The sequence below is a fragment of the Salarias fasciatus genome, chromosome 15 (genome assembly GCF_902148845.1).
Source record: "Salarias fasciatus chromosome 15, fSalaFa1.1, whole genome shotgun sequence".
Classification (NCBI taxonomy): domain Eukaryota; kingdom Metazoa; phylum Chordata; class Actinopteri; order Blenniiformes; family Blenniidae; genus Salarias; species Salarias fasciatus.
This window is the reverse complement of record NC_043759.1, coordinates 16427404-16454911: the sequence shown is the minus strand read 5'-3', so window position 1 is coordinate 16454911 and position 27508 is coordinate 16427404. Positions and strand designations below refer to the sequence as shown.

The 27508-nt window shown below is 40.2% G+C and overlaps 1 protein-coding gene across 4 annotated transcripts in view; it reads right to left on the bottom strand.

The window, feature by feature from the left end:
- The window catches only part of otofa (otoferlin a), a 75459-nt gene that overhangs the window by 35700 nt on the left and 12251 nt on the right, over positions 1 to 27508 (bottom strand). For all 4 annotated transcript variants that reach the window (XM_030109569.1, XM_030109570.1, XM_030109568.1 and 1 more), the window contains exons 3-5: positions 18046 to 18134; positions 9918 to 10017; positions 7216 to 7415 (exon numbers count right to left, since the gene is read on the bottom strand). In XM_030109569.1, the coding sequence (XP_029965429.1) occupies positions 7216 to 7415; positions 9918 to 10017; positions 18046 to 18134 (389 nt within the window). The remainder of the gene's footprint in view (positions 1 to 7215; positions 7416 to 9917; positions 10018 to 18045; positions 18135 to 27508) is intronic.

Sequence of the window (27508 nt, the reverse complement as noted above, 5' to 3'; positions counted from 1 at the left end):
TCTTTACGGTTATCTCATATGTGAATGCCAAGCAGCCGGGCGACGATCTGTCTTTAGATATTGTCACACAAACAGCAGAGTTTGAACTCTTGTTCCCAATGAAATAAAGTCTTCTTTGATTTACTGACTACAGTTGTGTCAACTGTACATTTATTCAATAAAGGCAACAAGCTGAAGTTCAACTCTACTGTTGTGTATCTTTTGAGAAAGATGTGAATCGTATTTTACTAAAGAAATAAAGGCAGCTTAGTTTGTTTTTTTTATAGCTGCGCTCAGAGCTAGAGTGTTTTATCTTACATATACTGATTTCTCCCTACATCCTCTTTAATTTTAAATGAACTCCAGATGTGTCAAAAGCCTGGCTGCTTTTCCCTTCAAGAATATTTAACTGGAAAAAACGTTTTAGTTCATATTATCATTCCTTCCACTCTCCATTCCGCTTGTCCTGTTCAGGGTCAAAGGGCACCAGAGTCAATCCCACCTTACAATGGTCGAGGGCAGCGTAAGGGTTATATTATCTATCATTATTTGTTTTTTGTTTTTTTTATGTGTACAGATGACACTAGATCCTTCCAATCCCACCATCACAGTACAGTAAATTCATCTGACATCTCTTATATAGCCTGTGAATAACAAGTTCTGTACAGTTCTCATTAAATCTTTGATTCATCTCATATTGGTATTAGCACCAAAATTTAACTCATATTTAAATAAAACCTTATAAAAACCTTATATTTTTTGATTGCTCATTTACTTACACTGATGCACCGTCACATCAAAAATAGCGGGTTTTTGAGCTGTAATAAAAATATTTTCTGTGTTCTCACCAAAACATAATCAAACATGTCTTACTAATACCATTCTTATACCAATAAAATGAATAAATGGTCTCAATTACCTTTTTAAATCATGGTCTCTTTGCAGACGGTTTCGCATTGCTGGAGCTAAAGAGAACTCTCTGAAGCTACTGATAGAACATTCTAATTAACCATAACAATTAAATTGCTTTGGAAAGCTAATAAATGTTTCTCTTGTGGACTACAGTTTCCTTGATCAATTACTTTGTTTACTCCAAAGGGTCGGTATGAACTGATAGTACTGTTTCTTTGTTTTTGGTGTCAGGGAAAATATAAAGACGGTTCAGTGCATTTATCCACTTATCTCATTTCAATATATAAGGCTTCACTTGTGCCTTACTGTACGTATTATGTTTTACTACTATGGAGAACAGGGGACTTACTTTGAATTATATACTCTGTAATTGTACTGGGTTTCCCTTGTTTGCATGATATCTATTCTCATGAGCTTCTGCCACACTCACAACCTCTAGATTAAACTAATTGAATAAAAGGGAAGATAAAGAAAAACCCAACCCGGTTGTAATTAATCTTTCATGGACATACAGTATACTATACGTTCAGCTCCAGAGATTTGGCTGAATGGAGATCATTGAGATATCCTACACACACACACACACACACACACACACACACACACACACACACACACACACACACACACACACACACACACACACACGTACAGGATGCAAATGTTTCAATGCCTTCTTGTGTCTGCTGCACTGACACCTCTTCTTAGGTGCTTTTTACTGCTGCTTCATTTCCCGATAATGGCGCTGATGGGCTTGGTAATTGATATTCTTCGCTTGTGATCTTGTGAGTTTTTACTTCTAACTTTTCTTTCATTAGTGTCACATAGTTAAAAGCCTCTGCAAAGTTTAATGCGCTCATACCAAAAAGCTCCTCGAGGCCTTCTCGGCCGACTCGCAGAAAAGATCATAGGTTGGCACATTGAGATATGTTGTGTTTTACTGGGTAAACATCTGTGATTCAAGCGAATTCTCTTTTAAAAGGATGATAAAATAAAGAAATATGTGTAGAGGAAACTGAAGTGGAGTGAAAGCTTATGAGATTATACGTTATGCAACAATGATTTTTCTGTGAATGCACATCGCTTTTTAAAATTTTAATAGTCACTTCAAATAGCAGCGTTGCATTTTTTACTCTGTTGTTGCATCATCCGGGCTGGAACAAAATGTCCGGACAAAACCGTCTGAAACAGACTGCAACGCAGAGTTTTGCAGGCAAAATCTGCCATTTTTCAACATCTAAGAAAATGTTTCAGGGTTTCCTGAAGACATATGAAGCATTTTTTGTGCTAAGATTTCATTAGACCATCATCTTATTTCAATCCACATAAAAAAAAAAAAAACTCCAAACTAGAACAAAACACGCAAACACAGCAATTCACCCCAAAAGGTATGTCTTCATGTTATCGTGACCTGCTCCCTCATCAGAGCTTCCAACAAGAAATGACACAAAGAGAGAATCAAGAAGGCCTCCCCAGGGCATTAGCATCTCCGCAACGAAATCCTCACACTGGCTGAGAGCGGGAGACACTGCACACCACAGCAAAACACCACAGCAAAGCGGAGAAACACAGCAGTTTGTCTAGAGAATGCCTGCGTACGAAAAGAAAGGAGGAATATCAAAGTCTCCAGAGACACAGGATCAGGCTGACATCTGTCTCAGCTGGAGGAAACAAGCATGAGAACCGCTGAAGGCGAAAAAAATGTCAATTTAAAACATTTTTATCTGATTGTACATATGGGAAAAAGGAAAAAAAGAAAGCACGTTGATGATGTATAGTTCAATAGCACTTACTACTAAACCCGGAAACAGAAAGGCTCCCTGGGAAGTCATATCTGTAATTGGAGTGTGTCGGCAATGTTCTGATTCACTGATCTGAACATTTTTGCTGACAAGAGCTTGTTGTACACTTGAAGGCGGATAGCTTGAGGTTGTCAGTGCAGTCACTGTGTTTTATAAAGTGTGTATCAGAGGACCGACGGACTCTGGAACCCAGTTAAACCTCATTTTATGCAGCCTTTTCTGGTAATGCAATATTAAGATTGAGGGAAGTTGCACTGTTAACTTCAAGACTGAACCCTGGAAGAGTTTCCTGTGTAAAACCAACCACAGACATCAGCTGGCCAACATATTAACAAAATATGGGGTTTACATTCAAAATATCCATTTAAAAAGAAATATCACAGCAGCAGAGAAAACGGTAACAAGGGATTACAATATTAATTTCCTACCATGACGGCATGAGTAGATTTCACTATAAGAACATCTTTTATGTACATTTATGCTCTTCTGAATTGGGTGGTTATGGCGAGTGTGATCATTTTAGCATCTTTATTTCAGATGCAGCCTGAATTTAGGACAAACTCAAAAAAGAAAAAAGCAACCAGTAGGCTCACCACAACTGCATGTGTCAGGTATAGTCTCTAAAGAGAGGAAGTAAACCAACCAAAATTTTTGGATTCAGTGCTGAAGAGAAAATCCTCCGAGACAAAGAGGAGTGACATAAAAGACCAGAAAACACCTGCATCAAAGTGTGGCGTGATTATGCATCGTCACCGTGTGACGCCAGAGCTGTCTTTGAAGGTGTGGAAATTTATGGAGATAAATCAAGGAAGAAATGAAGCAGCTTGTTGCAATGATTTGATTTCCACAGAAAAGCGTTTGAGCAGCTGGAGGTTAAGACTCTGACCCATCAGTGGTGGGATTCGAACCACTGGACCTCTACATCACAGCCACTGGCACAAAATCATCATTATAAAGAAAAATGTTTTATTTAGTGCCGCACTTTCTGAGATTTGTGAATGGTTCATGCATATTTTAAATTCAACATTGTTCTAGAACAACACTCCCTTCATCATGCTCCTCCGGCAGTGTGAAAGAAAGCTCATGCGCTCGTATTGAACATCGTATCGCCACATCTCTCCTTCAAGATCAGCATCTGATGTTCCAAGATCAAACAAGGCTGGAGCTACAAATCCATTCTCTTTAGTCAGCAAATCTGCTTCACGGGCAACAAAGCCAGTCAGAAAGTGATTTATTTATTAAAAATAACAAAACCCCCCGTGAAGAAGGCATACTGTGGCGCGGCAGAGATCACGAGATGCTTCATAGGTGCGGTTATAAATCATCCTGCAGGCTGAGAGAGGAGGGAGGGGAGAGGGCGGAGGGCAGCAGCGCCGTAGTCAACTCTGAGTGCAATTTCGCTCAGTTAGCGCCGCCAAAAAAAGCCGATGTGCCTTAATAAGGCACCTCCGGTCTTTGTGCACCAGCACTTTACAGATATAATGAAATTCAATTCCAACTGAAAACTTTAATGAGCACAAACTCTTGTAAAGGAAGCAAATGTGGCCTTTAGGACACAGAAGGAGTCTGCAGTGGAAGGAGTTCCTCTATTTGCTCATTGAAACATTCAAGATTAAACTTAAGGTGTTTGCTGAGTCTCTGGAGTGTGACAGAAATAAAATGTGACTGTTTTATGTTCCAGTTCGAAGAAAGACTCCCGTAATCTGTTATCTGACAGCAGCTTTATTAACACCCGGGAAGGACAAACCTCCCTTTACACTGTCAAAAGTAAGACAGCTGAGGTGACAAACGACGTGACGCATCGGCATGAAAGAACAATCAAAACACAAAAAACACACAGACGACTGCAGAAGAAATACCTGCAGGCTCTTTCTCCTCCTCCTCCTCCTCCCTGGAGCAATGAGAAAGTCATTCCAGGTTATGATCCGCTGCACATTCGCACTTCATTACCACAATAAGGGCAATTAACGTTGGCTGCAAAGGCTCAGAACACTAAACTCCATGAAATATCTCTGGAAAGTATCATTCTGAAAACACCTCCAGCAGAGGTTAATCCGGCAGTGAGGCTATAAAAGGTGCAGTGAATGAGAAGTGGCAGAGCTGTTCAAAACCGCTGAAGCGGGGCAGACCAGAGCTGAACTTGTTGGTAAAGATTGATATGATTGGTGTTTATTTCAGCTGGTCTCTTAGTTTTTGTTCCTACAAATAAAAACACATCAGCCCACCTCACAGCGTCTGACTGAGAGTCACTCCCACAGCAGAGGGAAGAACGAGCTGAAGCTTGTTCATCCGAAGTGTATGTGAAGCCTGATTAATAATCTCATATACTGTACACTGTGGTGAAACATTAAACAATTTTCATCTTTCTTCCCCTGAATCATTAATACTGCTTTCTACCAGAAGTAGTTTCATTTTTTTATTGACTGACTGAATCCAAATATCTCTTACATAACGCCCGTGGGAGGCACTATAACTTAGACAGGGCAACTTTTCTTGTTTTTCTCAGAGTACACTGTAAGACTGAGGCGTTCAGTGTACACAAACAAAAACAGAAAAACCAAGCAAAACAGCATTTAGCTTTTCCGCACTCCCATTTAGACGCAGCATAGCAGGGGGTTTACTGGTCTTACGCTGCAGATAGGCTCTGCAGAAATCAGCATCTCGGCAGATTATCTCAGAGAATGCCCCGTGGCGAAATGCAGAGTGAAGGATTTCACAGTTTTTACAATCTCTGTGACCCTGGAAAGTTGGACAGTTCATGTCAGTGAATTACAATGAACTGCAGCAAAAATCTAATCCATCCAAATAGCAGAAAAAATTGCCTCTCAAGGGTGATTTTTTTTTTTTCAGTTTAAATGTTAAGTGTCAAGCAAGGTTCAAACTCTCACAGTATCAATTAAAAACCAGAGAAAAATATCTCATATTATAGTCTAGGAAATCCTATATGAGCAAAGAAATTCATTTTCTCTCTTTTCTATACCGCCGAAGACAAAAACAGCACTGACTTCATGAAGCAGCGTGACGTTAATGATGAACAGTGGTGTTCATATCAAGCAGGGCCTCAAACACATCGACTGGGACTGTTTAAGTCTGCAGAGACTCACAGTGTACTCCTGCAGAAACCCAGAAACATGCATCCTCCCAACATGGCCCTTCAAGCAGAAATTCAAGTGCATTTAAGCTCAATTGTAGACACAGCACATAATAAGGGAGTTTGTATTTGGTTGTGATTGTTTATGCTTCTTGGCAATGAATCCCAAAGTGTTGGAGAGCTGCTTTACAGCCCTTTGAAATTGTGCCACATTTGTAAGTCATTTGTGGGATGAGCTGTAAAGCTGAGTGTCTGAATAGCACCCCTGAAAGATCTGACAAATCTTCTCTGCTTCGAACAGAATCTGAGTTTGAAATCACGAGACTTTTTGTTTACTATTTATACCAAGATAAAACAGGTTACAATTCTCATTTATTGCCTACAATTACCAGATTCATGGTTAAATTAAATTATAGACTATTTTATGGCTTTTAATTTGCTCCCTATGACATTTATGACACTGATTTAACTTAAAGCATATCATTTCAAAACTGCATGTTTCCCTAAAAAATTAATATTAATTCTACCATACTTAATACTTAAAAAAATGTATTACAGAAATACAAGAAAGAATTCATTCCATGATTACTGGCATCCAATCCAATTATTTTCCTTCCTGAAGCAAATCACTGACGCCTTAAATTAACTTCTCCATCTTTAATGGACTGCCGTTCTTCAAAGACTCTGCTGACTGGATAGTCGTCTATGTTGAAATGAGTCAATGAAACATTTTACAAATGTTCTCTGCTACACAGCTTGCAACATTGATATCACCGAGACACCACGTCAACTCAGATCACTTGAATCAAAGCCTCCTCTCTGATGCAACTGTCCTTCAAAAGTGGAAAACAGACTTCATTTGACTCTAAGCTGAATAAACCAGGGGTAAAAGATGGATAGATGGTACTCTTCTTGTTAAACACAAACACAACATTGATTCACGAGGTTCATTTTTCAGTGTTATTCGCACTATAACCATCTGACAACATTTCATACTTTTTCCCACTGATCAGTTCGAGGTCAGTGTTCATTAATTCAAGCAACAAATGTGAGTTTTTGTTTCTTCACTTGTACCTCGCCAAAAAACAAACTTCTTTTAGAGCAGCTCCAATGGTTTCACAAACAGGTTAACTTTTTTAAGTAAGTTTAAGTAAGTCCTGAATCAGGTAAACTGCCATCTCATTTTACAATATTGCTTATTTCACTGGAAAAAAGTCCACAAAATCTTATTCAACGTCTTCCTCACCTGCATGTGCCATGTCAGCATCACTATCCGTCTTATCCTCTTAAAAAGTAAAGTACAGGCTTAAAGCAAGTTTTCTAAAATGAAAAAATTATTATTCCCCGACCACAACAAAAGCATTGCTCAGTCGACTTTACTTGACTGTAATGCTCCCAACAGATCCTGGAGATGATGTGGATGTGACTCACTTTCTGAAGGTGGGTATTGATCCCTGGAGCGATCGTCCAGGAGACGTCCCTGAGCCGTGGCTTTGTCCTGACAGTAAGCTGTCGGTCTCAAAAGCAAAAATCCCATCACGGTCATCAGGGACATCCAGAAACTCGCCGTCGCTCCACACGCCCACTGAGCCGTCCATCGGCTGGTATTTGATCTCTATGGTGACGCTGGTCTGAAAATCAGAGGAAAATTAGTTAAATACGCTCTACAGTGTCACAACACATTTCTTGATATTACAAGATAGAAATTGTTTTTATTATTGTTACAACTGACATGAACAATACTGTGTTTCTCCCTCTCACATCATATTTGATTATACGGTGTATATAAAACAAATACAAATGCAGAATTAGAAAGAGGCTGTTCAGTAGTAAATGTGCTAATATAAAAAAACTGCATATCTGGGGCACTTGAGGAGTAGGAGTAAACAAGTTTTTCATGTCTTCCTACTCCTTTTCATTCAACTAAACTTTAGATCTATATAAATTTTGATATTTGTCTTTTCAGGTAAATTTCTTTTTCTTTTTGTTTTTTATTGCATGTTTGAAAAATAAATCAATCAAATCCAATCAAATACTATCACAATGAACCATTAATCAAAAGGAAGAAAGATAAAATGGTAGTGACAAAAAATCTAAATAATAATACTAAAAATATTAATAGTAACACTAATACTAAAAGTGAGACCACTGGTGTGTGAGCCTCTGGATGCAGTGGAAAGTGAAAACCTGTTTGAGACGGCTGAAGCAGTGAAAGCACACTATATAAGTGACATTCATTTACAATTGATTAACTCAAAAGAGTTTTTTTTTTCTTCCTAGAGGATTTTCATGAATCACAAAAAGGAGAGTTTAAAAAACATTCACAGTGAGTCTCGGCAGGTCGGGATCACTTCATTTAATTGTGTACAGAAAAAGCTCTCAATATCGGCAACAAACTTAGCAGGACGATAAATCACGCCGTCTCATTGGTATCCGCAGGGGGAATTCAGATTGACACTAACAGTTTGTTTAATGCCGGCTCGGAACATCGATGGCACCGTAGTTTGTCTTCGTGTCTGCCGGGTAATCGTGTTTGGACAAATATCCTCCTGACAGTGACCTGATCTTTATTACCAAGCAGCCAATTTATTCCACTGACAAAGACGGATGAGGAAGAAATATACACGGCGGTCTGGTTTGCCACTCTCTCCTCCCGCCGCCGTGGTCCACCAAGAGTTAAATTTGTTACTATGGCAACAGCACAAGTGCCGAGTTGTCAGAGAAAGTCTGGCTCTAAGGTTATGTCTACTTTAGTTTTACCAGTTTCTTGCTAAAAGGGACCTGCAGTAATGAAACTGACTGTGTGAGCGTGTGTGTGCTTTAAAGTGTGTACGCCGGATCGTAACTTGCAAACTGAGATACAGTCCGCCAGTGTTCGTGTGTGTGGACCCTAAAGCACTCCCATTCTGTCCGTCATGATCTCAGAAGCCTCACATCAGCCATCCCAGCTCCATTAACACACTTTTGCCCCCCTCGGGTGGTTTACAATCGCTTGCAGTTACGAGGCAGCGTCCAGCTGCCCTCATTTCCGTTTACATGCTCACTCTCACATTATATATTTACCACAAAGTTCGCCCCACGCTCCCCCTGACCGGGCTCCTCTCTGTTGATCTGTTCTAAAACAGATCAATAGAGAATACATGGATTAATGTTAATGGCGAGTGTCTTAATGTGCTGATGTTGCTAAGAGACTGTCGTATTTCCATCAGGTCCTTATTGTTGTGGGGGGTCTTCAGCGCTGCTGCCGTTTATAGGCCGAATGACGACAGTTACATCGCCCATTGCCGTCACTGCAGGTGGAACAGGAGATTGATTTCTCCATTTAACGGTCCCTATTTGCTTGTGAAGATGTTTTGCTGACTAGCGGCATTCATTCCTTTACAATAGCTGTCAGACAAGACGTAAAATGTATTCAGCAGTGAACATTTGGTTTTTGGCTTTTGTTGGTTAGTTTTGTTACGCACAGATTTCACCTTACATTTTAAGATTCAGCAGGACTGAGAAAAATAAAAAAAGAAGTGGCTGATATTGTGCTGATGGTTTGAGGTGGAGTAATACGGTTCATACTTTGCAGAGACTGGTTATGAACTGTCACTTTAAATAAAGTAGTTTTTCACTTGATGGATCCTTAACGACTGACTCACATGAACAGTTTCCAGCTGATTTATGACTGCTGCTGTTGAATATTGATTTCTTTATTCTTCCCTTTTCCTAAAACAGCAGATTTTCTGGGAATTGTCCCTGCTATAATAATAGTGAGTGACTTCTGTACTGACTCTTTTTCTGAAAGACACCAATACAGGACTGGGACTGTTCTGTTTCTGAATTGATAGCTGCTGCATAAAACTTTAATTAGAACAGGACTGGGAACGTTTCTGATTCTGAGGGCTGCAAAATCTTCACCATCTGTGCCAGAAGACGCAAATGTCTCTCAAGCACTTATTATTACATGGGGATTATGATATTTTATGCTTTTAATCTCCACCAAAAATATGTATGTGGGTTTATTTCACATATTGCAACAATAAATCACCTAAATGTTTGTTACCATCCCAGAGTGGTGTCTGAGTGGCTTAGAAAAAAAACCATAAATGTAAATGACAGATATTTTTCAGAGTGAGAGCAGCATTTACCTTTATTGATGTGTTGTTATCATCAATGAGTGTGTCGGTCAGCTCCAGGTGCCCTTCTTCTGCCACTTTCTGAAGAACCATGCAGAAAGTCCCCACCAGTCTGCAGGAAAACAAGAGAAACACACACGGAGAACACAAATCAGTGGATAATAGTATATAGGGGTTCTTTTTTTATGCAGATTCGTTCCTCTCTGTACGGATGTAGTTTAGTCATTGGTCACATTCGCAGGTGTTTTCTTTCACTGCAAACGTCTGCTGAGCGTGTTTCATTCCTCACGGTGTGACAGTGAGTGTGTGGACGACGGTGCTGAACACACTGCTGCGTGATGAGTACAGGAGCAGATACACACCGGGACAGACACCGACAAAGCGCCACGCTGCCGTCGACACAAGCTGCTTTTACAGTTTGTCACACCTCGGTTTAGTTTGCTAAAATAAGCACATCTTTCTCAGCAGTGTGTATTTCATAAAATATATTTTCTAATGAGAGACAGTTTCTGCTGCGCATTAGATATTCATCACTTCTCAAAAAGCATTCATTCATTTGACTGGATTTAATGTTACCGTCAGCTAAAGCGATTCTTTCTCCTCGATGCTGAATCAGCATCTGTTGAGGTTTGCAGTTGTTCTGTAATCTACCAGAATACTGTAGATTATTGCCACCTTTGACAAACGAGACACATTTAAGACATATAACATGATTAATCATGTTACAGGAAATAAGATTTGTTAGTCTGAATCAAAATATTGAGCACCAAAGAGCAAACAAAGTTAATTATACAAACATATTTAAAATAGAAAAGAATACAACACTCGCTACTAGCACTAACAGCGTCTATGTTGTTCAGGTCAGTTTGCATCCATGGAGTCACTTATTGCAAAATACTGCAAAAATATAATTTTGATGAGAAAAGAGCGCCGTGATTGAACAAATAGTGATGAATACCAGGGACTAGGGGACGAGTCTGCAGGCATTTTGGACAGACTAACTTTTCAAGGTTTTCAACCAACAGCAGTATTTCAGCGCTATTTTTGTTCTACGTTTATAAGTGCCCTCAAGAACAGAATGGATGAAGACACCATTTATTTGCCTTGAGCACTGAATGAAAAGGTTTTTCTTTAGCTTTTCAATTCGCCTGTCGCTTTAGCTTCTGATTCGAGAAAAAAAAAAATGCAAAGGAATCTCTGAGACCACTTTATATTCGCCATACTTTCAATTTAACAGTATTCATTGACTTAAATTTAGCATAAAATACATGCAAATGCTCAGCATGTGCATCTGAGTGAGATCATGAACAGAGAATTGGTTTCTCAGCTGTTGTACTCAAAACAAATGTTTCAAATATTTGAGAAGCATTTGTATTTCTCTGTATCTCCTGCCTTCTTTTGGTCTAAATCAAGGTTGATTTCTTTCATTTTACAGCAAGTTCATGTCTGACGTCAACTGAGTTAAAAAGATCTTACTTGCAATTAAATGTGAAGGTCTGAGACTGAGTGTATATAAATCATTTTGAAAGCGCTGCTGAATTCAGTGAGGTACCTGGGGACATGCAAATGTACAGCACTGGGGAAAAAGGTTGGAAACAATTGCTGCAAAGAATACTTAAAAAAATAGAGACGATAAAGTGACTGAAAAGGAGAAACACCAGTACTGCGAGTACTGTGAAAAGTGGTGTTTTGACACACTGTATCCACAAAGTTTCATTTTACTCTACATGAGCACAGACAACGTCAATAAGGCAAGATGGTAACTAAATTTAACTGTGCATGCCACAGTATTTTAAATTCTCAGGTCATTTGCTCTTAAAGTTGATACTTAAACTTCTGTTATGTCAACCAGGAGCTGAGAGTTCTACTTGTTTATTAAAGGCAAAGTTAAATCTTTTATTAAAACTTACTCTTAATGGCTTGGTGGTTTTCTGCTTTTCATATTTCTAACGCTTTCGGTTCGTACTGAATGCTTTCAAAAGGTAGACATGTGACTTCAGAAAAACCACAACAGAAGAGGAAAAGGCAGAATCATGTCTTCAAACCCTTCAGTCCAAAACATTCCAGAAAGCACAACAGCTGCTGCTATTACATAACGCCATCAGACTGATAACTGTATTTATGTACTATTCAAGGATCCTCTACAGAACACAACAGCAGGAAGAAACCCTGTACAGTTTCTATTCAGGCGGCCAATTAGAGCTGATGAATAATTTAAAGAGTTTCCCCCAAAACAAACTGTTGCTTCCAAAGCGATCGGACACAGATGAGGAACATGCAGGCGTGGCATGGCGTGGCGTGACGTTCACACCGCGCCACGGCCAGGTAATCTCCACCACATTGGCTCTGTTTGCTCAGAGACAAACACCTGAGCACTGAAAGGACAAATTACATTTCATTTGGAAGAGCAAACACACAAACACGAGGCTGAATATGATTCCTCAGGGAGCGATAACATCATAACACACACACAAACACACACACACACAGATAATCTGCGGGGAACGCATCTAATGATGAGGCTGACAGAGTGAGTGGTGAGAGCCGTCCACATGAGCTGACTGCACACAAGTACATTTGCACTTCAATGTGTTAAAAAAAAAAATCGGCCTCATTAATTTCATGAGCAGAGTATCGTCACAGAAGCAGCCGCAGCTTCTTATCTTTGGGCAAATAAAAGAGGGAACCCGTTATCATCGGGCGCCGTTCCCTAGATTAATCTCCTGTTCTCTTTCTTTATCTCCATCCACGCCTTCGCCTGCATTTTTCTTTCCTCTGGAGTAAGAGGTGATGAATTCGGCTTACAGGAAAAAGTGAGGCTGCATTTGTCTGCGGAGCTTCAAAATCTAATAATGAGGTAAATTGAAAGTTGCAGCGCCTGCCTTCGCTTTGAATGTCAAGTATGTGTGCTTCCCCGCCGCCGTCGGCAGAGGCTCCCTCTGTGGAGGTGTGTGTCTGCCAGGCTCCCCAGTGCACACTTCCACGCTCAACTTTAGAAGATTTAAGCGACTGAAGGAGAAAGTCTGGGAGTGGATTAATTTTTTTTTTTGAGGAAAAGTTCTTTTTCTGACAAGATATAGAAACTTGTGCAGCTCTAAGAAGCAATATTTTTTAAAATTCTAAGCCGTGTATTCCACCACTTTCTTCACAAGAAAGGGGGGCGATCAATAGTCCAGGGATACTTGTGGTCACTCATTTCCTTTCAGCCATTGTAACATGTGTACAAGTGTTGAATAATTGAGCGGAGCAGGGCCTATCATGTTCCAGCTTACTTTTTAGCACTTCAAAAGGTGGCATTCATTATTGATCGAAGTCCTGCAAACAATTGACTTTCATCTGCTCCATAATTCAGAGCTGCCTTCGCTTTCGATTTGTATTATTTTCCTTTGTGATTTTCATGTTTCCCGAGGAAATAAAGGTGTGACTGTGACCAAATATCTGGTTTAGGTGAACTTCAGAGGAGGCGAGAGCAACTTAGAAATATGTAAAATAAATATGAGCAAATCAAACAGAGGGGCTAATCCTCTATAGCTGCTGGTGACTTTACAGCGTGAAATTAAAATGTTACAGCTGGTGTGTGTGTGTGTGTGTGAGTGTGAGAGAGAGAGAGAGAGAGAGAGAGAGAGAGAGAGAGAGAGAGAGAGAGAGAGAGAGAGAGAGAGAGAGAAATAGCCTTACAGGATACAACAGAGGGGAATTTAAAAAATAAGAAGAACCAGTTCATGAATCCCTCACTTGGAGTTTAAAGATCTGTATCTGTTGATTCACATGCAAGTAATCCATTAAATCCATTTAAATTTATTTTACATACAGACACAAATATAACAGTTTAACCACAAGAAATAAAGAGATATTAAGCTCCAGACATCAGTTTAAACCTGAACGTGGTGTTGTGGTTTAGTTACCTGCAGGTGGAGTGGTTCACTTCTTTTACTGTTGACATAAAGCACTGCAGGCTCAAACAAATAATATTGATTGTAAACACAACATACAAGCTATATTTCAGTCTCACAGAAAGACAGAAAGAGAAAAAAGATGCTCATTAAAATGTATGAATGAGCAGGATCATGAAGACCAAGGCACACACCAGACTCTTCAGGGAGAAAGTTGTGGAGAAGTTTTCAGCATTTGAACGTCTCACAGAGCACCGTGCAATCCATCACTGGAAAATGGAGAGAGTGTGGCACAACTGCAGACCTTCTAAGACACGGCGGTCCACCTGTGCGGACAGATAAGAAGAATATTGACCATAGAAGAAGCCGAGAGGCCCGAGTCTGGAGGAGCTGCAGCGAGCCACAGCTCAGGAGGGAGGATCTGTCTGCAGGACGGCTATCGGTTTACACTCCACAAACCAGACCTTTATGGAAGAGCTGCAAGAAGGAAACTACTGCTGTGACAAAGCCTTGACGAGTCCTATTTGCCGTTTGCCACAAGCCATGACAGGGACACGGCAAACATGTGGAGGACGATGATCTGGGCAGACCACAACAAAACGGAACTTTTTGGACTAAATGCAAAACGCTGTGCGGCAGAAACTTACCACTGCACATCGACTTAAACACAACATACCCAGTGCGAAATAAGGCGGAGAGGATGCTTTTTCTGTGACTGAGACGTGAAGACAAATACAGGGCAATCTTGGAGTAAAACCTGTTAAGGCTTTTAGTCATACTCCGGGTGAAGGATGAAAAAAACTTCTGAAACTCGGGGACGTGAGCAAAGAAATATCGCCTTTTTTTGTTAGTTTGTTTTTGTTTGTTTTTGCTGAGCTCCACCTGTCTGAAAAATTTTTCCCACCTGCCGGGCGAACTTCTTTCTGTTATGTGGTTCTCAAACTCTTGTGCAATTGGTCAGATTTTCTTGCTTACTTCTGCATTCAGCCACCTCGCAAACCAAAATCCCTAAATCTTCACCTCTTCAGCCTCAAACATTTGTTTTCCCTCCTCCTCCTTCTCTTTCATCAACTCACACACTACTCTTCGCCATGTCAGACCCTCTCGCTGCATCACTGAAACACCGGGAGAAGCGTGAGGAGGCGTGGCCTCCGAGTTCGCACAGTTTCTTCTCGGACGTTGAAATGTCCTGAATGACAATGAAGTTTTTTCTGCTGCATTATTAACGTTACAAAGACGACTTTAGACTGGATCAGAGCTTCACCTTCTGGCAGGACACTGACCCAAAACATACAGCCTGAGTACCAATGAAAAGATTTTGATCAGAGCTTATTCATATGATAGAATGAACAAGTCAGAGTCCAGAACTTAATCCAACTGGAAATCTCTGCCATGACTTGGAAATTACTGTTTACATCTCAATAGAGACAAACCCTCAAAGACCTGCAGATGTATTATACCTTCCTGCTGGATCTGACCGTGGAACTGGAAGTTTGTATTCTGAGCCTTAGATTTCTAGTTTTGATTTTCACAATTAGTTCTTTTTTTCTTTCTAATCCTATTTTGGAGCTGCTTGCTTTTAATTTTTCGTCCTTGAACAATAAATTAATCTTTGGTTTTGGGTTTTTCCTGAACAGGAAAAAGATAGGAGGTTACAGGAAGGTGTTACACTTTATCTTCATGGAAAACAGAGGTTCAGATGTAGCAGCACAACTTTGATTATTTTAAGTTAACTTAGAGACACAGTCACTTATTTCAGTCTATGCCTCACTGGTAGCTACTTGTTTTTTGGTTGACCTTGGCTTTCTAGCTGCATTTTGAAATATTTTACAAAGGCAACTTTGAAGTCTTACCCACTTCTTAGGCTTCCATGTCTAAAGAAATGAGTCTCAGGCTTTATGTGTCTGGAATAACAAACCAGTGTTGTAAAGCAGTGCGGGCGCTTTACATATGAGCGAGGACAAATGTACTATTATACAAATATTAATACTAATGGTGAAGGCTGGATGTTTCAGGCTCTAATTTATGGCCATGAAGACTAACAAAGTCCTTCACCTGCGGCACATTGACAATCAGCGTGCAATAAAAAACGGTTATTAATATTTGTATCAATAATTATAAATCAAGTACTGTTGGCCCGCTGATTCTCCTCCAACGGCCAAAGGGAGCCGCGAAGCTCGAGTTAAAGATACCGAAAACACTCTATGTGGCTTGATGTCTGCTCCACTGCACACAGTGTACTCCACAGAATATGAAGGCATAGCTCTCTGCCGCAGGGGAAAACAGACAATAAAATACAGCTTATATACCGCCACAGCCAAGAGACCATCATGCATCACTGCTCGCTGTTTGTGTTGTGGTAATGCGATACCACTCGTGGTCGCAGGGTGTGACACACTGGCCTCACGGTGTGTTTGCTGCCCTCGATGATGAAGTAGATCAGTTACCCGGATAATGAAGCAGCCTGCGGACATATGGAGCAGGTGTGAGAACAGCCCCAGCTATGACTCACCTTGAATAATTCACTCACTTAAACGTGTGTCAGGCTGTGTTCAGGTGTGTGCTTAAGTGTCTTTGCATGCACAGGCACTCCTGTAGCATAAATTCATTTCGCAGTAAAACTGCTGATTTGCATGTAACAATATATTAATGAAAACTAAAGTTAGAAATTGCTTCAAGTCCTGCGATGTGCTGCACACGTTTGCTTTTCTGTGAATAAAGTTACTCTGTTGTTATTGATGTGTGCTTCCGAGCTTGAAAAGTACACTGAAGGCCAATCAAAGCTTTGCAGGCGAGATTAAGGATGGGGAGCCAGAGCCAGCGCACAGCGATAGAGAGGAGTGTGGGAGAGTTTGCTGCAGCTCAGTGGTTACACCAAGTCTTTATTTACTGTAAACAAGAGAAATAGACTGGAGCTTTGCTAGAAGATCTGTCAGTCTGGACTTCAGTGGAAATGTGCTTTGAGCTAAATGCTGAATGTGTGTGTGTGTTCACCATTTCAGTGAGGTGGGATTCATTTGCTGGGATGCTACAATTTATCGTAATTTCCATACAAATTCAACAGAATTTCTGACGCTACCTCTTTAGCTGAGAAAAAAAAAACATGATATCAGCATTAAATTAAAATCTAACACGTCAGTCTAACACATGTTGAACTATTTCAGGCTGCAGATCTAAAACAGACCAACAGAGTCAGTGAAGGAGCGACCGAGGAGCCACGTCTCCCATCTCAATGCCTGATTGAATCCTGAAGAGAAACTCATTTTTCCGGGCATTTCCAACCTGATGTTTGAAATTTATGGCCCTCCATAAACCGTAATGTGTCACTTTAATGTCGTCTCCTTATAAATTTTAACTTCCGCTCCTCCACAGCGCAGCACTTCAGAAGTGCTTGTGACACTTAAGAGCCGCTTTGATGTGGAGCGGGTCCAACATCTGTCGGCACACCTGCCACCCGGCGTTTAGCTCCGCGTTGTCATTGTAATGAGATGAGAAATGTGTCGCTTGCTACATAACGCACCATCACACACAGGCACAATCGCACACGACGCGTACGCCGAGGCCCCGCGGAATCGACACGAAGACGGTGGAACGTAATCAGCGCTCACAAACACACTCGTCGTCCCGAGCATCGATTCTAATGATTGTGTGGGCGACGTGAAGTCTCCCAGGTCAGGACGATTACCCGCATGTGGAACGTTTCCATCAGGAAACGTGTGGCGGAAACAATATAACCAGACAAGGGAAGCGTTTCAGCAACACGATTTTCTTCCAGACTCTCGGTTTGTGGGGCAATTCTGTGTTGAAGTGTCTTTGAGCAGGTGACTGAACCCCAACATGCATCAAATGATGCACACGCATCTTCCATTGGTGTGTGGACGGTTGAAGAGGAGCATGTTTTTAAACTGGACACATCGGGTAATATACCAGCCTCAACTGCCTGTGTGCTTTTCACGTTTTGATTGTTTGGCGAGTGCGAAGTAACAAATATGGTTTTCATTCCCCGCACCCCTTCCTCCTGATGTGAAACTCACTTATGGGCGGCTCTGTGGGTTTCAGGCTGTTTCACTGGCAATTGAGTCCATTTAAGTTTGAGCTCCGAGGGAATTTGAGCTTATTCTCCTTCAGCCGGGAAACAGAACCACGGAATTGGTTACAGGACGTGACAGGAAGGATGCAGAAGGTGGAAATAGTTTACCCTGAAATGCTATTTGTGTGTGGTTTCAGGCCCGGGCAGGATCCGTTACCTGTTAGAGAAGACTTTGCTGTAATTGAACACTTGAATCTCCAGCATCTCGTTTCCGTCCAGCCTGCTGGCGATGGGCCACCGAAACACCTGAAACAGAGACAAGATATGAGGGGATACGAAAAAGCCACAAAGCGTCTACTAATAATACTTGCTACTGAATGAATACTTTAAGAGACTCAAATGTGAAAAATACATGTGCTGTTTAATAAAAATTCTTCTTTTTAATTATCAATGATCCACCACTCAAAGATCTCCATATCTAGCAGACTATTTTATTAATTTTTTTTCTTCTGAACTGTATGGTTATCAAGACATGAGTTATTTCTGAGAACTCTGGATTCTTTAAACATGTACTAAAGTTGTAAAAGATAAAGTTAAACTGAGATAAGATGACTTATCAGACATGGCAGCGGTATCTCTTTTCTCATCTAACTCTCTGCAAGAAAACAAACCACAGTGTTAAATATTTATATCAGATTATATTTGAAAGATGCATACCTATGCATTTATTTATTTATTTTTTATCCTGAAACTTAATCAAAGGCTTTGGAGTGTATTCAAAGCGTGCTGGCTGCACACGTCTTTCTCCACAGTACCTTTGATTTTAAAACACCCTGTTCAGAAGGCAATAAAAATGTCTGAATGTTTTATTTATTACCATCAAAGTCTCTAACTTATATAGCTGTAAAAATGTCGATAACAGCTTTTGCTGTAAGGTACATCAAGAAAAAGTTAGAAACAAGCAAAACTGTGAGGAAAAAAAAAAATCCTACTGAGCTCAGAATGAGGAGAAAATGACCAACATTTACAAGCAAATGATCTATCGACGGCCCGCTCAACCTTGAAATACCACTTTGTAGCCCAAAATGCTAGAGGGAGTCACACACTAATTTTGTTTGGCAACAATTAACAGCAACCTTCTGAAACCGCTAGGAACTGGAGTGGGGAGTATCAACACCTAAATCATACGAAGTGCACCATTAAAGATCTCTGGTAGCTTTTTTTTTTTTGTTATGAAAAGATTAAATTCATTGCTGTTTGTTTTGGGAATGATCTTGAAAAGAACTTTGCTCAAGTTTACAAAGTGCCTATAATGAACAAATCATCGTATGAGTGCACCGTCCTTTACTTTATGAAAGGAAGAAATGCAGGGTAATGCAGTTCATATCCTCCACTCTGAAAATACACTGAAAAACCAAGATAATCCAACTTTATGATCTGAAGCTATAAAACAACTTTTGCGATTTCACAATCTGTGATCATCACACATTGAACTGAAGCAATTCACATCACAGATTCTGTTGGATATTGTTATTACTTTATTCTAAGAGTAATGATATAATTTCAAGGTTTATTAGAAGATTCGGGTGTCTATAAGGCAGTTCAGATTTCCAGAGCTGTGAGATTAAGTGAAATTAAACCAAAATCCTGCAAATTTTGCTTCAGATGTCAGACATCCATGAAGACTTTGTTACCAAGGCTCACAGAGTGGAGAATGTCAATATTGAGTTCTATGTTTTAGTGATTCATTAATTAAGCAGAGACTGATGGAAAATGTGCATAAAAAAAAAAACAACAACAACAACATGCATTTGCAAGTGAAGAATGGTTTAATGAGCCAAAATTGCCACACATTACATACAGTGCAGCGTCCTCATGCATTAGTGATGTCTGATGTTACCTTTTCATGCCACTGTCTCATCTATTATGAAACGGAAACTGTACCGCAGTTTTTCTTCAGTTTCCCTGTGGTTTAATGAATTATATAGCGCAGTAAATTTCACTAACGTCATTTCTGGAAATATTTTCTGCCTTAACCGATTTCAGAATAATGCCTGAACCACTTTATTCACCTCTTCTAATTAAAGCTAACCTAAGCAGGAAAATATCCCCCCCAAAAATAACTCAGCTATTACCCTGCTGGCTTTACACTGCAGGAGAGAGTTATTCTTATTAATTAGGCTGCAAATTCTGGGGAGTAAAATTCATTTTTGCTAAGTCTAAATTATTTAGTAATTGATGTATGCAAAGCATGGCAGATGTGTTACAATAATAAAGACAATCCTTATTCAGAAGTCTCATTACAAGCTTTAAGATGTGTATTATTAAAGGAAAACAGCAAATTGTGACGTATTACTCCGCACTCCCACGTTGGTTAACTGAAACAAGACTGCAAAGCTCAGGGCAAATGTTAGAGTTCACTTTAAATGTTAGAAACAGGATGGATTTACATGTAGTTTCCAATCCCCTCTGAACCCTCTTTACAGAGACCGAAGCAGAGCGGAGAAATAAAGGAAGCGCAGGTGATTTAAAGCTCATTCGCCCCCTGTTGATATCGGCCTCCCATTCAGGAAAACACTGCAGGCTGCCGGAGCACAGATCCATCAGGACTGTGTCATTAACGGATCCTGGGGTTTCCACCTGCTACTGTAAGACGTGCCTTCGAGGTTTTAAGGCTGTGTGCGTGTGTGTGTGTGTGTGCGTGTGTGTGTGCGTGCGCGCGTTGCATTGAACCATAAGTTTACAATCTGTGGTTTCTCTTCACAGACACTCCAGCCTGCTGCGGCCGATACTGATGCCTCTTCTTTTTCAAGCACATCACCCCGAGCCTGCAAACACCCTCCAGAGTGGCTGTGATAATTCCTCTGCAGCACATCGCATTTACAACTCAATCTGCGTGTGTTTGAACAGCAGAGAGAGAAGGGGGCGAGTGGGGGGGGGAGCCCTCAGCATGGGGTTAATGTCGTGCAGATGATAGCGCAGACATCTAATGGGGGAAATGAGGACTAATATGCACATATCAATAGAAAACACAGACTTCAGCTGAAATTATAAACACTGCAACGCCATTATGTTTGTTTATCTTACACTACATTGGAGAGCAATATAAATCCATGTTTAGGGTAAGAGAGGTTAAATTTATTAAATGAAGCTGCCAAAAGCACAAAGTTTAAGAGAGATATTTCACTTTTTCTTCTTGTAATCATGCTGACACACGGTGCTGTGCGCCCAGCTCTCTGACAAAGACTAATATGCAAACTAGGAAGGAAGAGTAAACTAAATATATTTTGGCTGAATGCTCTCACATCCGCCACGAAATGTCTACAATAGCTTCAACAGAGACGTTTCAGAGAAGAATGAATTCAGAGCAGGAAATCCATTAAGGTGAGAAACGGGAAAGGTTTAGTGTGAAGGTGCACAACTTCCAACACAGCAGCAGGAAATCTGCAAAAGGCACCATTTATTTTCATTTTAATGGAAAAATTAGATAGAAAGTTATTTGCTTGTTCTTGCCAGGTAGCGTGCAGTGTTGTTTATTCAAGTCTGTTTATTTATTCAAGAAGGTAGACATGAATAAATGAGTTGAGTATGTGATGGCAGGGACTTCGCTCAATATTCAATTTTAATCTCAGTCTCTGGGTAACGTAAAGTTAAAATTTAAACAAATTTACACGTCATGGTCCCAGCCTACTGAGCGGCTGCAGATGTGTGTTTTTACACACTGTGTGCGTCTGTGTTACCATGGCGACCCCATTAAAACCTTGATGGGTTAAATATAACGCTTGTTTGCCGCCATGGGCTGCAAAGAGACTGTTGGTATTGTCGTTTGTTGTTTAAAGTAACAAGATTTTCTCCAAACCTCCAAACTTATTTTACTCATAAATAAGCTTTTTTTTGGACATTGTCAAGATAATAATAATAATAATAATAATAATTTACAAGAGAAAATGTAGCGTTGTGCCAGACATACCTGATATCCAGTATTAAGTCAGTTGCAGTTAACCTGATTGGATCTAATTTTATAAAAATTGAATTATTAAAAGCAGCAATGTTACTAAATGTTAATGCAAGTGAGTGCTGACAGCAGAGGCTTTTAATTTTAGTTCAACAATGTCTATGGCGTCTGCAGACCAACAAAACAAAGATAAACAGAGCTGTCAATGTTTGTTCTTAGACCCCCTATAAGAGGCCATTTCTCTGTGTGATATGACCTTTTTGCAATAGATGGAAAAGAATGAAGGTGGCGGAGCATTTGACATCATAACAGTACAAATCTGACAAAAACGAAACTATCCAGATAATTTCCTACACATAAATAGGCATATATTTCATTCTGGATGGTTTTTCTCTCAACAGCTGACCTATCAGGACAAGGCCTAAACCTTCTGATTTTCGACAGTTTTTTTTCCGGTTCACGTCTTTTCTGATTTTCATCAAACTGACATTTCATGAACCAAAACAAATGTTATTAATACACTTTCTAATGCTGCATTTGTCTTTTGCTCCTGTCATACAGATGCCAGAAGGGGTTTGTTTCTGGAATCAAAGCACATTGCCACTTCTCACCAAATGTCTTGTTAGCTTTGTTGAGCCTCTTGGAGCGGAGAACCACAGAAGACACGGTGCACAGGTGTTTCATTTTTCTAATTATTAATATTTCTCCTCTCCTCTTAGTAGTCATGGTTTCAGGAATGCTTTCCTGACACACGATTATCCACAGAAACGCTGATTTTACAGGTAATATCAAGAGATGGAAAGTAACAGAACACAAATACTTTGTTAGTGGCTACATTTCACTCCTTAAAGTCCAAGGTGTTCAGTATGGTTGTATTAGTCTTGACTGAAAACACGAAGATTATGATTAATACAAAATAAGTAATAGTTTAACTACCAACTTGCTGAATTTTTCTAAGGATTTCGCCCCAATAATTAAAAAGGAAAAAGCTCAGAGGTAAATATTAAACTGTTACTGCAATCACTTGTTTTTTTCCCTAACCCATTAACACTTCTCTTCTTCCTGAGGCGACGTGTTCAAATTCCTCCGCTCCTTTTTTGCCGACCTGTCACACCTGACAGGATTCGATATGCATATTTTCCAGGACAAGACCAAAAAGCGAGAAAGAGACAATATTGTGGTTTGGGGAAGTTGAGATAATGAGTGAGCAGAAGCAATAAAGCCACGGCCCGTTGCTGCCTCAGCTGAATGGAATTCAGCCATCGCTGAAATTAAAAATCGCACCTGTGCTTTTCCTCCTCAGGTCAAATCATTTGCAGTGAAACAGAGAGTCTATTTTTAGTAGGAACAGTTTGATGTGTACCATCACTGCATCCAGAACGGCTAAAAACACCTTAGGGTATGTAAACCTACAGAGGACATCACTGACTTGAATCTGATGTGCTGAGAAAAAAGCCAAAAGTCAAAGTTCTGTAAAGATCGAACTGCGAGCTTTCAAACACTGACTGACGTAAAACTGCTGCAGTGCGCCGACACGAGCATTCGGCTCCACTTGCTTTATCAAAATGTGATTGTAAGGATAAAAAAAAAAAAAAAAAAAACCTGTCCAACAGTGATCTGGCAAGCAGATATCTCTGCAGTGAAACAAACGAATAAGTATAGCACTTTGATCTCATTTAAGATCTCAGTTTTTTCCGTTTCCTGCGTGTGCCGCCACTTTTCATGGAGCGCTCCACTTTTTAACCCTACGTGTGGTTTGACGCCTAATTAAAGGAGCGGAACTTCTCATTAAAACTGACAGGTATGATCTCGCTCGCCGTGCGTCTCGAGGCCGATCAGAGAGGCTAAACGCTGTGATCCCACGCTGGAGCGCGGCGGCGAACAGACGGGTGACCGCCTCGTCCTCAGTTTCCCCCTGCTTGGCTTTTCTTTGATATCTCATGGCTGTTGCCATGGACACAAAACATCTGATTAATCATGAACAGCATGTGCTGTCGTGTGTATCTTTTTACAGTCATTGACGAATACAACATATTGTCGATATCAGCATTGTTTTTCTGCTCATTGAAGTTTGCAGGTTTGTGTTTGCGTGATTCTCTGCAGTGGGGGTTTTACAGGCTTAGATGTATTCTTCAAGGATAAAAGGGATAAAGGCAGGCTTCTGAAAGAGGCAGTAAAGACCAAATTCTCATTATAGAAAGCTTTACCAGGCACCCCCATTTGCAACTGGATCCAGGTGGTTTGTGATAGTTTGGAAGGGAAGAAGAAAGTCTTTTTTTTATTTCCCAGCATGGATTTGATATCAGTCAAACTCATTTTACTAATATTACTCGTGTCATTCATCTTCCTCCCTTCATCCATCTTCTTCAATCAGTTCACATCTGATGACAGCAGGTTTGTGTAAACCTTGAACACAAAACTGTTGCCGATCTATTTAAATTGCAAAATTTGTTACACTGATCAGACCTTGTTAAATGATGTCCGATCTCCTTTCATTCTATTATATTTATGTATTTCAAGTAAGAGAGGCACATTCCAGATTTGATTAGCATTTATCAGTCCATTTGTCGACCGGGCCAATTTTAAGCAAGCTTATTTATTTCTGTTGGAAGTAGAAAATAAATAAAATAAACACCTTGAAGTGCAAAATAACTCAGGAGATAAATCACATATGGCTTTATAGTTACAGTAAACTGTGGCTAACTTCCATCTGACTGCCCTACAGTTATTGCTATTTCAATAACCAGCGCGTTCAAAAAACATCTCAGAAATACTGCAGCTTAGACAAACACTCATGTTCACTTTATTATTAGTCGCTGTTGTTTCTAAAGGTTTTATGATTGCTTTAAAGTTTTTATGCTTGCTTTATAGAGTTTTCATGAGCATTGGACTGACATCAGTCTAACCCTTATCCATGTATCAGAACAACAAATTATATTATATTCTTCATTTTCCTTCTACATTTTTCCCCAATAGGAGCTGTAACAGCAGGGCGTCCTCTTCCAACCTCCTGCATCTCCTTCCTCACATCATCGGCCTTCGTGTCTCCTCTCTTTGCATCCATGAACCTCCTCACTGGCCTTTTCCTCCTGAGTAACATCCCCAGAACCTCTTTACCGACATAGAAGTCATCGCTCACGCGGATAGATCGATAGGCAGAGAATCATGAGAACGAGCAGCTACTTATTTAACAGGACGTACGCTGGAGGCTGTGGTTCTGTTGATTGAGCTCATTTAAATACGGTGCAGCTCTGCCTCTGTTTCGCTGTACTGCACCAGATTTCTGGTGGGCCATTCTGTGTGTCTGACAGTATGGATGAAACGGCATCTCTGATAAGCTGGTTCTGCGGAGAAACTCGACCTTGTCAGATTCACTGACAGCGCTGCCTAAATGCCCACCCCTCCACCACCAACACAGGCTCTTTTTACTTCGTCCAATTCGTTGTTTATATTTCCATCCGAACCCCTGTTTCTCACACGCCACCGACTCTGCATGCTCCGATGTGCATTCCCCCACGGGGTTTGTATTTTTGTTAGTTATTGTGACATCTAGACAATGTGCTTTGTTGATGGAACAGCTGCCGAAAATGTTCCAAACATCATAACAAGTCAGGACAATCAGAATGTGAATGTTCGATAATCATGTGAAGACAGCATGTACATGACTCTCATGAAGCATCTGTAATTCTTCTTTTCTTTGTACACTACTTAAACAACCTTTCAATGTAGATAGATTAAAAGAAATAAAGAAGAAAAATGTAAGCAACTTAATTAGGAATAACGTTTTCTCCCTGGTGTCTGCTTGACCAGATGGTGCAGAGATAATTGACAAGGACTGCTCTGCAGCTTCTTAAAAATAGTGAGTGTTGTGCTGAGAAATCGTATCACCTGGTAATTAACCGTTCTTGAATAACAGTGTAAAGTACAGCGAGTGTCACAAATCATTATAAATGAAATATGCTTCTGGAGGGCCTTACTGCATCTGTAAGCTGATTTTCTTTTAACACAAAGCTCGTTACAAATATATGAGGGACAAATTAAACACAAAGCTATTATCACCATTGTTATAGCATTTTTTAATTATAGTTAAACGTGCTTAATATTTACCATTTGTTCGTTGATTGTCATTTTTGAAGTCTGAAGTTTGGCCTTTTTTGTTTTGTTTTTCGAGCCAGAATTGATGATCAGAGTTTGAAACTGTAACAACTGTGAAACTGTTCATTGGAGCACTAGTTTTGACATTGACATGCTTTGTAACTTATTATCATTATGACATCTTCACTAAAATTCCAGTAAGCATTACTTTTTTTGCACATTAAAAAACTCCAGAGCCTCTTTTTGTCCAACTATCCAAATACACACGTGAATGAATTTGCCCCTAATCCTGGTACTTGCATTAATTTTCCTGATGTAATTGACAAAAAACCCAGTAAGTATTAATTAATGAAACCATAACATTGAAATTCAATCATAAACTATAGGAGTGTTAATGTCAATGAATGTACTGTATATACAACAGTAAAACACATTCAGTAACTGGTCTCCTTAGTCATGTCATCAAGACATATTGTTTTGGATGTATAGGTTTGTTAAATATGTAGCAATTAAAATGAAGAACTGCCTCTTGTTAGTACTTCTACTGCTTTAGAAACTGGGTCTTTTATTATTGTGAGTAATTTGTCATTTTATCATGCAGGAACTTTAATGAGCTGCTCGATTTTTGTGCGATTGTTTACTGAGGAGCCTTCTAACTCCTCAGAGGAAGTGCTTATAGCAGATGAGCTGCTGCACATGAGTACATTCACACACAGAAAACTGTGAAAGCATAACAGGCAACAGTAAATTTGTAGTCCCTTAGTGAAGGGAAATACGACTGGTAAATAAACAAAACCGACATGTTTTTTAAATGCTGTATACAACCAGCTATGCAGCACCTAATTTCAATCCATATGCCTTGAAGCGTACACACAGGTATGAAATAATGAGCGACGTAATGCCTGGATTAGACTGAAAGTCATAAACATAGTTTACACTCTCAGTCAGTACTCTCTTCCTACAGCTGCCCACATCCCCCCTTTTAGCTTCCCTCCAAATCTAAACTAGCAAGGAAAGAAATTCTGCTAAGGTCATCATTTATTCAACACGCTGAGACGAGGGAAAGCACCTCCCCGGAGCATCCCCAAGTCTTAAAACTGGAGAAAATCATAAACTATTTTTAGCTCCAGCATCTTTGCAGCTTGGTTTTAGTTAAGAGGCGCTGTTCCTCGTTTTTTTACTGCTGGTCAAGTAGCGAGTGAAGCATCAGAGGTATGACTTTGAGCAACGGAGCGCCCTAAATGCACAAAGCCTTGATGTAATATATACAATTGATGTTATGTATATTGATTTAAACCCTCACCCTGACATTGATATTGTACGATCTCATATATCAGAACCATGTTTTTCTCCACCTCGCTGCCTTCCCAAACATGATTATCTGCTAAAATCTGGGAAGTGGTCTGGAAGTGAGCTCAGTGCGGTCGCTTCCTCTGAGCCTTGATCAGCCGCAACGCGGCCCCGAGTTCAGAGTCTGGTCAGGCTGATGAGGCTTTCAGTGGAGCGCTTCCACCACATCGCCCACCCCATCGTCCACCGCCGAGACTGGAAGAGCATCAGCCAGTTTAGAACCTCCACCCGGAAACAGACGGACACTCGGGGCGGAGTTGGGAAAGAAACTTGTTCTGCA